The 15,189-nt window shown below is 42.5% G+C and overlaps 1 protein-coding gene across 4 annotated transcripts in view; it reads right to left on the reverse strand.

Annotated features, from left to right (window-relative positions):
- Window positions 1-15,189, reverse strand: part of LOC139583802 (anion exchange protein 2-like) — a 112,711-nt gene that overhangs the window by 15,015 nt on the left and 82,507 nt on the right. For 3 of the 4 annotated variants that reach the window (XM_071415286.1, XM_071415287.1, XM_071415289.1), the window contains 4 exons: window positions 11,189-11,313; window positions 10,027-10,226; window positions 4,732-4,868; window positions 1,755-1,935 (listed from right to left, as the gene is read on the reverse strand). In XM_071415286.1, the coding sequence (XP_071271387.1) occupies window positions 1,755-1,935; window positions 4,732-4,868; window positions 10,027-10,226; window positions 11,189-11,313 (643 nt within the window). The other variant, XM_071415290.1, reaches the window with a different exon arrangement.

A 15,189-nucleotide genomic window follows, 5' to 3' on the forward strand; every position in this document is an offset into this window, starting at 1 on the left:
CTGTGTTTTTTTACACTCAACCGTTTCCTGTATTAAGAATAGTCCAGCACCCAAAGGACATCCAGCCATCTTGGCACAGTACTAGTCAAAAGATTGGACAGACCTACTCATTCAAGGGTTTTTCCTTATTTTTTTACTATGTTCTATATAGTAGAATAATAGTGAAGACATCAAAACTATGAAATAACACATGTGGAATCGTGTAGTAACCAAAAAAAGAGTCAAACAAATCAAAATACATATATTTGAGGTTCTTCAAAGTAGCCACCCTTTGCCTTGATGACAGCTTTGTACACTCTTGGCATTCTCTCAACCAGCTTCATGAGGTAGTCACCTGGAATATATTTCAATTAACAGGTGTGCCTTGTTAAAAGTTAATTGGTGGAATTTCTTTCCTTCTTAATGTGTTTGAGCCAATGAGTTGTGTTGTGAAAAGGTATAGTTGGCTTACATAAGATAGCCCTATTTGGTAAAAGATGAAGTCCTTATTATGGAAAGAACAGCTCAAATAAGCAAACAGAAACGACAGACCATCATTACTTTAAGACATGAAGGCCAGGCAATGCGGAAAATGTCAAGAACTTTGAAAGTTTCTTCAAGCGCAGTTGCAAAAACCATAAAGCACTAAGACGAAACTGGCTCTCATGAGGACCGCCACAGGAAAGGAAGACCCAGAGTTACCTCTGCTGCAGAGGATAAGTTCATTAGAGTTACCAGCCTCAGAAATTGCAGCCAAAATAAATGCTTCAGAGTCCAAGTAAGACACATCTCAACATCAACTGCTCAAAGGAGACTGCATGCATCATGGTCGAATTGCTGCAAAGAAACCACTACTAAAGGACACCAATAAGAAGAGACTTGCTTGGGCCAAGAAACATGAGCAATGGACATTAGAACGGTGGAAATTTGTCCTTTGGTCTGGAGTCCAAATTGGAGATTTTTGGTTCCAACTGCCGTTTCTTTGTGAGAAGCAGAGTAGGTGAACGGATAATCTCTGCATGTGTGGTTCCCACCGTGAGCATGGAGGAGGTGGTGTGATGGTGTGGGGTCCTTTGCTGGTGACACTGTCAGTGATTTATTTAGTATTCAAGGCACACTTACCCAGCATGGCTACCACAGCATTCTGCAGCAATACGAGATCACATCTGGCTTGCACTTAGTGGGGCTATCATTTGTTTTTCAACAGGACAATGACCCAACACATCTTCAGGCTGTGTAAGGGCTACTTGACCAAGGAGGAGAGTGATGGAGTGCTGCATCAGATGACCTGGCCTCCACAAATCACCCGACCTCAACCCAATTGAGATGGTTTGGTATGAGTTGGACCGCAGAGCGAAGGAAAAGCAGCCAACAAGTGCTCAGCATATGTGGGAACTCCTTCACGACTGTTTGGAAAGCATTCCAGGTGAAGCTGGTTGAGAGAATGCCAAGAGTGTGCAAAGCTGTCAAAGCAAAGCGTGGCTGCTTTGAAGAATCTAAAATGTTAAATATATTTTGAATTTTTTAACACTTTTTGTTACTACATGATTCCATTTGTGTTATTTCATAGTTTTGATGTCTTCACTAATATTCTACAATATAGAAAAAATTCTAAAATAAAGAAAAACCCTTGAATGAGTAGGTGTGTCAACTTTTGACTAGTACTGTATATATTTAGGGGTGGCGGCAACGATTCATTTAGGGGAAACACTGCACACAGTCTTCTCTCTCTAAACACACACAATCGCTCCCTCTGTCTCTTTTCTCTCTCCTACCATGGGAGATGGTCTTGCGGAGCTCCAGCAGGCTGCGGAAGGAGAGCGAAGCCACGTGGGGTTTGCCCCAGCGGTCCGTCTCCTCCTCCACATCCTCCTCAAACTTGATCCAACGGGCCGTCTCCCGCCACTGCATCTCCTGGTTCTTATCCATGATAAGCTCGTTCAGCTCCACAAACACCTGAGGGGGAGACAGGCTGATTTTAAAAGGATAGTTCACCCAAATAACAAAATTATATTGGCTTCTTCACCCTCATAATCACTCTATGGACAAGATAAGAGAGCAATCCATGATTTAGTTTTTTTACCTGGCCGGTGGCCACTTTCTCCAATTACTAACTCTTCCATCATGTTTGTCCAAGAACCAATGCAAGTCAATATTCTTGATATTAGCATTTTCAGTGTATGCCCATGGACATCCAGGAGTCTGAATCGTAAATGTTCAAACCAGCATCTCCTTCCAACCAAGTTACCATTGAGCCAATCGGATTAGATTCAGTGAGGATCTGAATAGCTGAACTATCAGGGGAAATTGTTTTCAGTATGCTTAATGTGGCTGTATCTGCTTCGGATTTAATTCTTCTCCAAATGTTGTTTTAGAATTAACGCTATCTCTTCTCAGGCTCATGCTGTTTCTTTAAAGACAGTCAAAAAGTATTCTAAGGATGGGAAAACACATTTTTCCTCCCCCTTTTTCCTCCAAACATAACGATGATCATTATGGCCAAACAGTTCTATTTTTGTACAATCTTTGTCCCCATGTGCTGTTGCAAACATTAGTCTGGCTTTTTTATGGCGGTTTTGGAGCAGTGGCTTCTTCCTTGCTGAGCCGCCTTTCAGGTTATGTCGATATAGGACTCATTTTACTGTGGATATAGATACTTTTGTACCTGTTTCCTCCAGCATCTTCACAAGGTCCTTTGCTGTTGTTCTGGGATTGATTTGCACTTTTCGCACCGAAGTACGTTCATCTCTAGGAGACAGAACACCTCTCCTTCCTGAGTGGTATGACGGCTGCGTGGTCCCATGGTGTTTATACTTGCTTACTATTGTTTGTGCAGATGAACGTGGTACGTTCAGGCATTTGGAAATTGCTCCCAAGGATGAACCAGACTTGTGGAGGTCAATTTTTTTCCCCCAAGGTCTTGGCTTATTTCTTTAGATTTTCCCATGATGTCAAGCAATGAGGCACTGAGTTTGAAGGTAGGCCTTGAAATACATCCACAGGTACACCTCCAATCGACTCAAATGATGTCAATTAGCCTATCAGAAGCTTCTAAAGCCATGACATCATTTTCTGGAATTTTCCAAGCTGTTTAAGGGCACAGTCAACTTAGTGTATGTAAACTTCTGACCCACTGGAATTGTGATACAGTGAGTTATAAGTGAAATATTCTGTCTGTAAACAATTGTTGGAAAAGTAGATGTCCTAACCGACTTGCCAAAACTATAGTTTGTTAACAAGAAATTTGTGGAGTGGTTGAAAAATGAGTTTTAATGACTCCAACCTAAGTGTATGTAAACTTCCGACTTCAACTGTTTATGTAATTGTTATCTAGTTTCACTTTTCAAAGTGTGAAAATAGTTCGCACTGTTCCTTGAACCTATTGACTTCTGAAAACCATGCAAGGTGCATCAGACCTGGATTCAAATGTTATTTGAAATCCTTTAAAATACATGATCATCTGTGCTTGATTGAGCTTGCCTGGCTTACTGGACCAATAGAATAGTCCCAAAACTGCAAACCCGTCCATCTGACATCAAACACTCAAAGTATTTGAAAGATTTTAAATAGTACTTGTACCCAGGTCTGCACTGCATGTTGACGTCAAACAGAAACACACTCACCAGTGTTACTCGGTGTTATTAAGAACAAATATGCAATGAAATTATCCACAATGCCAATACACTTCTCAAATATAGGCAGTGGCAAATAGCCTAAGCAACAAGCATATGCAACGTTTCAGTGAAAACCATTTTTCATGAGCTCAACAGATGTTCTGTTTAAATTTGTTTTTTTACTCACACATCATAAACTGTGATGAGTAAAAATACAGTATAAATACAGTAGATAGTATCATCAGTAGAAACACAGTATTACACCCTACAGCCTTATCACTACACAAACGTCTGGTTAAAGGAGAAACCAATCTAACTCCAAGCTCATGAGTTAGTGATACCCAACCAACCATTACCTGTTTCAGTACCAAGCCGACAACACAACTAATGATTATCGAGTAACCATACTGCACCTACTCTCACGTGAAGACACGTTGCTACATGCACACACTCCTGGAACATGCATTTGGCCGACTAAACCGCCTCACCTTCTGGGTCCGGGCCATTTAGCCAAAGTAGTCCAGTATGACCACGCCGTCTGGCCGGGAGGCAGAATGACAAGTTACAGAACCACTGGCGGTAACGACTGGAAGGAGCGAGAGGGTGGAGGAGGTGTGGGCTTAACACACTGACGACTAACACCGACCCGTGCACAGAGCAGGGTACCCTTACACCCCCCCCCCCCCATCACACACTCTTTACCCTGAGAGGAACCTGTTGTTTACCTGGCTGCTGGGGACCTATGTGTGTGTGTTAATAGAACATGGCTCCCTCTCACAGGGAGAACCCGGTGTCTCCTTACCTGAGCTCTTCTCTGCCCCTTTCTATTGGGTGTGTGAAAGGAAAGAACTCATTCATTAATTTTTAATTGTGTCCTGCCCACTCTCCCACCCACAAAATATACTGTAGCGGATTTTCAAGTTGATGTTCCAATTGTTGTTTTATTTATTTGTTTAAATATGGATCAAGAAGCAATCAACCATATTTACATTCAAACCATCCTTGCCATAAATGTCAGCAAATCCATGAAAACCATCTGATGAATAACACTCAATCATATCTGAAACAAGGGATGTGACAATGTGTCCAAACATCAGCAAAGGTGTGGGTACTACAGGTTGTATTTTCCGTCGCTCACCTCATGTGGGGTCCGGTCCTTTTTTTGGCTGCGTGTGCTGGGCTCCTTGTGGTCCTTGCCGACATGCACCACTTGGCCTTTGGTGCTCTTTCTGACCAAGTGTCTGCGTACCCCAGGGACATCCTCAAAACGATGGCCTGAGGAGAGAGAGGAGAGGTGAGTGAAAAATCATAGCCAGAGATACAGAATGAGAAGTAGTGAGAGAGGGTGTGGTGGTGATTGTGATCCCAAACACTAATATAACAGTGTCAACATTACATTATCAAGTATTGCAACATCATTGTAGTGTTGCAGCTTTTTCCCAAGACAGTGGTCTGCCCAACACTGAGCTCTTGGCTCTGTGATCTAGTAGCAGGCTGATGGAAGTCATCACATCTCAGAGACCCACAGTCACAGAGAACAGGCCGTTGCTTATGTTCACCTGGCACTGCTGTGGGGTTGGGTTTAGGGTTTCATATTTTCGCAGTATTTTACAAATGTTCCACCCCAAGAAAAAAAAAATATATTCTCCCGGGTAACCCGGTATTTCCCGCCAAAACAGCAAATGTCATTCTAAACAATACACGGCATATTAATGTCTGGATTTGATTTGTTTTGAGAGGCATGAAAATTCAAGCCTGATGCTGCCTACATTAAATAAATGTTGTTATGAGCCCAATCCCAAAATTATTGTGCTGTTATCCAATACATAGGTACATTACACACGACAGAAAAACACAAAAGCCCATAGATGTATGCGGTCTTGGGTAAATAAACGAAACACGCTCCACTAATCTTTGAGCGTCTACTGTAAACCTGTACTGTATCATATGGACTGGAATTTCTGGGTTAGATCATTTGACTACCTCATTCTCAGTATCCCACACATACAATCATCTTCAAGGTCCCTCGGTCGAGCAGTGAATTTCAAACAGATTCAACCACAAAGACCAGGGAGGTATCCCAATGCCTCGCAAAGAAGGACACCTATTGGTACAGCGCCTTCAGAAAGTATACATACCCCTTGACTGAAAAACTCCCCAGTCCTTAACGATTACAAGCATACCCATAACATGATGCAGCCACCACAACGCTTTAAAAAATATGGAGAGCGGTACTCAGTAATGTGTTGTACTGGATTTGCTCCAAACACTCAGGACAAAAAGTTGGTTTTATACACGATCCAAAGTGTAATTAATAACTTCACAATGCTCAAAGGCATATTCAAAGTCTAGTAAAACAACAAAACAATCTCCAGATATGTGCACTTCTTTGCAAGACATTGGAAAACCTCCCTGGACTTTGTGGTTGAATCTGTGTTTGAAATTCACTGCTCGAATTCTATGTGTGGGGTACAGTGGTGTCACACAAACACCTATTTAATTCATTTTCAATTCAAACACAATGTGGAATAAGTCCAGGGTTATGATATTACTTTTGCAAAGGCACAGAATATACAGTTGCGGCCAAATATATTGGCACACTTACACTTTTCTTAAAATATTTCACTTTTTGGGGGACCGGACCAAATTCACTTAGAAATGTGTAATAGATCTGTCATTCTCATTGAAAGAAAGTCTAAGAAGCGGTAGGATCTGTTGTAGGTGCGCTATTTCTATGCTTCCTGTTTCTGCATTTTATTTTATTTTTTCCCAGTTTTGCGCAACAGCTTCAAACAGTAGAAAATACAATATTTTGGGTTATGGAAAATATATTTCACAGCTGTTAGATGGTATAACGATTGTATACTTGCTTGCTTTGTCACAAATTAAGCAAACTATTAGAATATTAGCAACCAGGAAATGGTGGAGCAATTTCTGCATAGTCCATCTTTAAAGAATTCCCTATTTTGTAAAAATAAAACGTGTTCCCCATACCTTGCTATTGGATTGTCATCAACACAGAAATTCTAATTTTATTTTTGTAAACTTAAGTTTACAATATTATTTTGAAAATAAAGACACGGTATGTAAGAAATGATTGGCAGAGCTAGTACTTGGTTACACAGCCTTTGGCCAAGATAACTGCAGACACTTCTTGTAGCCATCAATGAGCTTGCTGCAACTTTCTACTGGCAATTTGGCTCACTTTTCAGCAGCAAACTTCTCTAATTCTTCAATGTTTGAGGGGTGCCCTCCAACTGCTGTTTTCAGCTCTTGCCATAGGTTATAAATGTGATTCAGATCTGGACTCTTCGTTGGCAACTCCAGAACAGTCCAGTGTTTCTCCTTGAACAATTTCAGGATGCTTTGATGTGTGTTTGAGGTTGTCCTGATGGACGATCCACAACCTTCATTAGACAAACGGTTGTTGGACTGATGCACTCCAAAAACACAGAAACCTTTTATATTTTATCCAACTCATTTGTTGGCTGTTATATTGGCCAAAGGCAGTGCAACCAAGTACTAGCTCCGGTGTGTCAATAATTTTGTCCATGCCATTTGTCTTTATTTGCTAAATAAAAATTGTTAAGTTCACAAAAATAGAATTGGTTCTGCAATGGTCCGAATTCAATAAAGTGTGAATTTCAACTTATTTGTATTTATTTATTTCACCTTTATTTAACCAGGTAGGCCAGTTGAAAACAAGTTCTCATTTACAACTACGACCTGGCCAAGATAAAGCAAAGCAGTGCGACAAAAACAACGGAGTTACACGTCAACAAAACGTACAGTCAATAACTGTAAAGAACAGAAATAATAGAAAAATCAATGTACAGTGTGTGCAAATGTAGAAGAGTAGGGAGCTAGTCAATAAATAGGCCCTAGAGGCGAAAATAATTACAATTTAGCATGGATACTGGGAGTGATAGATGTGCAGATGATGATGTGCAAGTAGAGATACTGGGGTGCAAAAGAGCAAGAGGGTAAGTAATAATATGGAGATGAGGTAGTCGGGTGTGCTATTTACAGATTGGCTGTGTACAGGTACAGTGATAGGTGAGCTGTTCTGACAGCTGATGCTTAAAGTTAGAGAGGGAGATAGAAGACTCCAGCTTCAGAGATTTTTGCAATTCATTCCAGTCATTGGCAGCAGAGCTTTAAGGAAAGGCGGCCAAAAAGGAAGTGTTGGCTTTGGGGATGACCAGTGCAATATACCTGCTGGAGCGATATTCGAGTGATAGGCTGTTTTAAAACTCTGCAGTTGCAATTTTTAAATATGATCTTAATAAAAAAATAAGGTGACCCCCGAAAGCCAGACGGAGATGTGTAAATTACATGCATATTCAGATATTAGTCCTAATACTACTGTAGCATAGGCTATGCTAGCCTTGTTATGTAGCGTAGCATAGGCTATGCTACAGCAAATGTACCTGTCACAAGAAAAAAAGTTACCTGCTGATGAGATGATACATGCATTGTGAACTGCACTCCATATGAGATGCGCTGTCTGTCCCCACCCTGAGTGTTGATGATTGATCATGCAGATAGCAGAGCAGAGGAAGCCGTAAAGACAGATTTGTACATTGCATATAATTTAACAGTTCTATTTCACTTCAAGCTGTTCATATAAATAATTTATTATAATTTACCGGTTTCTCACAGTTATTTATCCCGGGAAACGGGAGTGGGTTTGGGGCGGTAACCTGGTTCCCGCTATTAAACCCTAGTTGGGTTACCAGGCTGGCCGCAAACCAAGGACAGTGGATAATAAGGCTGGATGAAAGAGAGCTGGTTGGATACATCTCAGAGGGAAGGCGGCAACGGGTGTGGATGATCCTGTCAGAGGTAGGAACTAACCTTACCTTTGTCAGTGGGCTCCTTCCCTGTTTGAGAAACACCCTGGTCGTTGAGCACCTTCATCAATTCATCACCTAAAACTGAGGGTGTATAAAAAATGACAGCATTTTCCCTGAAGAACAAGTTGTCCTGTACGTCCTTGGAAAACTCTGCGAGTGAAACTGGAGAGGAACGAAGTATCATCTTCTGTCATTTGAGCCTCTTGTTCATTGTCTGGGTTTCACTGTAAGGTGTCGCTGTACCTTGTCAGACCTTTGGGCTATGTCTACTGGAACCGTTCGTCCGCCTTAGAGGCTTCACAATGTGCCCGACTCAAGTTGCGCGTGTGTGGTTGTCTGGGAAGTCCTGGAGTGGGACTTGGCCCGGGCAAGGCTGGCAATCTTGAAGGAGAGGAGCTTGGTGGTGGGCGTAGTGCTGGCATAAACCTGGCATGGGAATGAGGAACCGTGACCTCTCCCATCTCAAGCACAAGTCTTTGCGTGTCCAGGACTGGAGCTAGAAAAAAAGCATTCCTTGACCCCCACCTGACCTGGTTAGGGTAGAAAGTGTCCAAGCGCATTAACTAGCAGAGGGGCTAACAGGAGAATTGAACAAAAGAGGAATGAGACAGTGATCTAATAATTCCGATCACTGAGCAGCGGCCAGCCGCAGAGGCACTTTCCCAGGCTGCTTTGCAGTGCTGGGAAGCAGATAAAAGAGGATCCACCCGAGGAGACTCCTGATGCGGTCAGGGACCCTGACAAAGTCCACACCCTCTATGTTACGTTGGCACTGGACCTACATCATCTCCATGCAATTCAGCTTCCCTCATGTTTTTCCCACCAGACGACTTAGCTCTTCCACATTGTTTTATTGGCACTTATGACTCAAGGGTTGTGAACCAGAGGGGCAGTTTTCTCAATTAGCCACCGGGTTGACTCGGGCCTGGTTCCAGGGGCCTCAGCTTAGAGCGGGAACAGGCTCATTTAATTAGAGGACTTCGCTCCTATTTTGTCAGTGTCCGCCACACTCTCTGATAAGCTGCCGCTGTCCGCTGAGGGGTCGACCCCCTGACGTAAATCACCCGTTGCCACTGGAGCTGGGGACGTCACAGGACATTAATGTACCCCAGTGTGATCCCTTCTTTCTCTCTGTTTAGGGCATTCTGACCTTCAGTGGAGCCAAAGACCCTTCCCTTCACACAAGCACACACACAAACAGGCGCACATACACAAAGAGCAAGATATTAAGCACTTGAAGAAGTAAAATGTAAAAAGACATCTTTAAAAGTTAATCTGGCACAGTAGCCTGAGTGAACACGAAGGTCAGGGAGAGTTTAGATTCTTAGGTCAGGGAGAGGTTAGTTCAGAGTACCGGGGTTCTGAATAAATCTCCCAAATGACAAAACAGCCCTTAAAAATGTACAAGTACAAGAACATAACATGCTGTCTAAACAAAGAGAGAACCCGCATGTCGTCTTGGCTCTGAATTAAATTATACAAACAACCGTGGAATTAAAGTAAGCACTAAAACATTGCTTCAGTGAGAACAAAGGCTGAACATGAAGTGACTGAGGTTGGCAATATTCAAGACTCACTTTTGATCCCATCCAGGTCGGCAGAGGCCAGTGTCTGCGCCTCGCTCTCGTCCGTGGGGATGCGCTCGTACTTGGCCTGCTCGGCGCCAGTCATGTTGCCGGTGCACCGGCGCTCCTGCAGGTCGTAGCTGCGGCTGGCCACGCGGATAAGAGGGGTGGGGTCGGATGGGTCACTGCTGGACGAGGCCTGACAGGGCTTTCTGGAAGAGGAGAGAAAGAAATTAGAGAGTTAACTGTAAGGCCAACAAAATATTAGACGTGAACCTGGAGTGAGCTACACAACATAACTACTTTTACATCTAGGAGACTGGGCCAGTAAATGACAAAATGCAAATTTTCTAAGATACAAAAAGAGAATGGTTTGTCGGTCTCCCTCTACACTCCTTGGAACAAGCACATTATCAAACATACAGAAAAGCTCATTTCACAGGAGAAGAAAAAATACTTAATCAAATGAAATCAATTCTGAATGTTGCTATCGATAAACTAAAAGACTGAAAACGCCCACTAAGAATTGCTCAGTCCAGGCAGATCCTTTTGAAACCGAAAAACACTCAGTCTCCAAAAAGCTGTTAGTTTCAGAAAACAACTATATTCCAAAGATCCCTCTGCAGTCAGAATATTTCACTTGGGTGTCACCTCTACCTTCCAATGTGTAGGAGTAGTAGGAAGAAGTCCACAGAGTGATATTACAGCAGACTTGAGAAAGTAGATGAAAGGAGAGCCCACAAAGCTATATCCCAGACAAGACAAAGCACTAATGTGTCCTGAGACTAAATGCCATAGGTGGAGGGTCGAGAGGAGAGGTGTGTTAGTAGGAAGGGTCGGAATTCTCTATGGAAACAGTCAGACAGGTGAAATATGGCTCTTTATTCTTGCTGGTGGAATCAGGCCCTATTAGATCAGAACCCTGCAGGCTGCCTGGATGCCTGGGACATGGTAACGTAAAGTGGGCAACACACACACACAAACCTCTCTCATCCAATCAGCGAAGGAGAACGCCTCAGAGCGAGCAGTATCAGGCTACGTGCTATAAAACAGTCCTTGCTGTGTTGTGCCGCAAAGGAGGATGAGACACTTCAACTGCCAAAGACTCTCACCCGATCACACCATTGTGGTAATAATGGAATGAAAATGGGGGTGCACTTAGAGAGGTACTCACTCCGTGGAGGTGGCATCTTCAGGGTCGGTGCTCACGGCAGACTGGGGAACAACCTCCAGCCCTCGGGCAGGGCAGGGGATGTCTGTGGTAGGTGTGGCCAGGTGATCTTCATCTGACAGAAAAAACTATGAAGGAGAGAGGTGGCACACATGATTTCTTTGACATTTCCAGAATGAAAAAAAAAACTGAGAAAAGCTTGGGGGCTGTATGCATATGTTCACACCATTACCGTTTAAAACCGGTCATGTTTTACGGCAGAACACAATAGTTGTCAGTTGCATATCAATGTAACCCCAAACCATAAATGATTAAGCTTGTTTTGAAATATGACAGGGAGATTCAATATTTGAACCACAGCCACAACACAAAAAAACATGTCAGTGTCCTAAACGGAACCTTATTCCCTATACAGTGTACTACTTTTTTTTTACCAGGACCCTGGTCCAAAATTGTGTACTAAATAGGAAATAAAGGTGCCATCAGCTGTGTAAGATATGCATATTGCCTTTTCTCTAAGCAACCTTTAGTTAATGTAAATTCTGTTACAAAAATAACTGATAGAGATATAAAGTTCCATTCAAAAGTTTGCACACACACACACTCATTCACAGGTTTTTCTTTCTTTATTACTATTTTCTACAATTTATTTATTTATTTTATTTCACCTTTATTTAACCAGGTAGGCAAATTGAGAACACGTTCTCATTTACAATTGCGACCTGGCCAAGATAAAGCAAAGCAGTTCGACACATACAACAACACATGGTTACACATGGAGTAAAACAAACATACAGTCAATAATACAGTGAAAAATAAGTCTATATACAATGTGAGCAAGTGAGGTAAGGGAGGTGAAAGGCAAACAAAATATATATATAAATAAATAAAAATATAAAAAGGCCATGGTGGCGAAGTAAATACAATATAGCAAGTTAAAAAAAAAAAACACTGGAATGGTTGGTTTGCAGTGGAAGAAAGTGTAAAGTAGAGATAGAAATAATGGGGTGCAAAGGAGCAAAATAAATAAATGAATACAGTAGGTAAAGAGGTAGTTGTTTGGGCTAAATTATAGATGGGCTATGTACAGGTGCAGTAATCTAGAATAATATTTCCTGGAGGTCTTAATGATGAAATGCCTATGTGTGTTCTGTTGTAAACGGAAATATGAATTATGCCCCCATTTCAGATTACTCTGTTTTTCTTGCGCTGTACCGAATGATTCATGGTAGGTCTGCATCACATCCGGCCGTGATTGGGAGTCCCATAGGGCGGCGCACAATTGGCCCTGGGCACAACTGGCCCAGCATCGTCCGGGGTAGGCAGTCATTGTAAATAAGAATTTATTCTTAACTAACTTGCCTAGTTAAATAAAGGTTAAATAAATAAAAAAGTTGATGTCCTCATTGTGGTTTTACAGACGTGTTTAATACGTTTTATGTACACACTTTATTTGAATATTTATGAAATTCACATTGTTATATTTGGTAGCACTTATTTGTTTCCCCTCGACTCCAACCCCGTTCGATGCGTGGAACGGATGGGGGTGGGGCTATGTCCACATTAGGGTGCTAATCTAAAAAAACTCACAAAAGCTCTAACAAAGGCCGTGAGGACGATACGTAAAGCTTATTAAAGAGTAGTGACACTATCAAGAGCAGTGTGCGGGTTTCTTCTTTTTTGTGCAAAAAAGATAGCTCAGATGTGCGAGTGCCTTTTGAATTTAGAATAACAGGGAAGACATTAAAACTATGAAATAACACATAAGGAATCATGAAGTAAACAAAAAGTGTTCAACAAGTCAAAATATATTTATTGTTTTAGATTTTTCAAAGTAGCCACCCTTTGCCTTGATGACAGCATGGCGGCACACTCTTGGCATTCTCTCAATCAGCTTCACCTGGAATGCTTTTCTAACAGTCTTGAAGGAGTTCCCACATACGCTAAGCACTTGTTGGCTGCTTTTCCTTCACTCTGCGGTCCAACTCATCCCAAACCATCTCAATTGGGTTGAGGTCGGGTGATTGTGGAGGCCAAGTCATCTCATGCAGCACTCTATCACTCTCCTTGGTCAAATAGCCCTTACACAGCCTGGAGGTGTGTTTGGTCATTGTCCTGTTTAAAAACAAATGATAGTCCCACTAAGTGCAAACCAGAAGGGATGGCGTATCGCTGCAAAATGCTGTGGTAGCCATGCTGATTAAGTGTGTCATGAATTGTAAATAAATCACTGACAGTATCACCAGCAAAGCACCCCCACACCTCCTCCTCCATGCTTCACGGTGGGAACCACACATGCAGAGATCATCCGTCTCACAAAGACAGGGTGGTTGGAACAAAAAATCTCAAATTTGCACTCATCAGACCACAGGACAGATTTCCACTGGTTGAATTGCTTGTCCGTTGCTTGTGTTTCTTGGTCTAAGCAAGTCTTCTTATTATTGGTGTCCTTTAGTAGTGTTTTCTTTGCAGCAATTTCAACCCTGAAGGCCTAATTCACAGTCTCCTCTAACAGTTGATGTTGAGATGAGATGTGTCTGTTACTAGAACTCTAACTCTAATGACCTTATCCTCTGCAGCAGAGGTAACTCTGGGTCTTCCATTCCTGTGGCGTTCCTCATGAGAGCCAGTTTCATCATAGCGCTTGATGGTTTTTGCGACTGCACTTGAAGAAACTTTCAAATTTCTTGAAATGTTATGTATTGACTGACCAATTGGCCCAGCGTCGTCCGGGTTTGGACGGGGTAGGCCGTCATTGTAAATAAGAATGTTTTCTTACCCGACTTGCCTAGTTAAATAAAGGTTCAATAAAAACATTGTGTGTGTCACAGTCCGATGATGCTGTGACACACCGCCCCAGACCATGACGGACCCTCCACCTCCAAATTGATCCCGCTCCAGAGTGCAGGCCTCGGTGTAATGCTCATTCCTTCGACGATAAACGCAAATCCGACCATCACCCCAGGAGAGAGAGACAAAACCGCGACTTGTCAGTGAAGAGCACTTTTTGCCAGTCCTGTCTGGTCCAGCGACGGTGGGTTTGTGCCCATAGTTGTTTCCGGTGATGTCTGGTGAGGACCTGCCTTACAACAGGCCTACAAGCCCTCAGTCCAGCCTCTCTCAGCCTATTGCGGACAGTCTGAGCGCTGATGAAGGGATTGTGCGTTCCTGGTGTAACTCGGGCTGTTGTTGCCATCCTGTACCTGTCCCGCAGGTGTGATGTTCGGATGTACCGATCCTGTGCAGGTGTTGTTACACGTGGTCTGCCACTAAGGACGATCAGCTGTCCGTCCTTCTCCCTGTAGCGCCGTCTCACAGTACGGACATTGCAACCTATTGACCTGGCCACATCTGCAGTCCTCATGCCTCCTTGCAGCATGCCTAAGGCACGTTCACAAAGATGAGCAGGGACCCTGGGCATCTTTCTTTTGGTGTTTTTCAGAGTCAGTAGAAAGTCCTCTTTAGTGTCCTAAGTTTTCACAAGTGTGACCTTAATTGCCTACCGTCTGTAAGCTGTAGTGTCTTAACGACCGTTCCACAGGTGCATGTTCATAATTTTGTTATGGTTAATTGAAAAAGCATGGGAAACAGTGTTTAAACCCTTTGATCTGTGAAGTTATTTGAATTTTTTACAAATTATCTTTGAAAGACAGGGTCCTGAAAAAGAGACGTTTACATGTTTACATGATTCCATATGTGTTATTTTATAGTTTTGATGTCTTCACTATTATTCTACAATGTAGAAAAAAGTAACACCGGAGTAGGTGTTCTAAAACTTTTGACCGGTAGTGTATAGAAGGCTCTTTCTAGAGCTCCGACCTGAAGATCACCGACGTCATGATTCAACCTTGTTTTTTTTAGTTTCCAGTTGGCTTGAAAGCACCATAAATCCAGAGAATGCCAGACTTTGAAGACAAAGTTAGATGACAATTTGCCCACAAGAAGGAGCGCCATATCAGCTATGTTTTAAAAAAAGGAAGTAAATGAGGCTGAATGAACTGTTT

This window comes from Salvelinus alpinus, chromosome 8 (assembly GCF_045679555.1).
Source record: "Salvelinus alpinus chromosome 8, SLU_Salpinus.1, whole genome shotgun sequence".
NCBI classification, from domain to species: domain Eukaryota; kingdom Metazoa; phylum Chordata; class Actinopteri; order Salmoniformes; family Salmonidae; genus Salvelinus; species Salvelinus alpinus.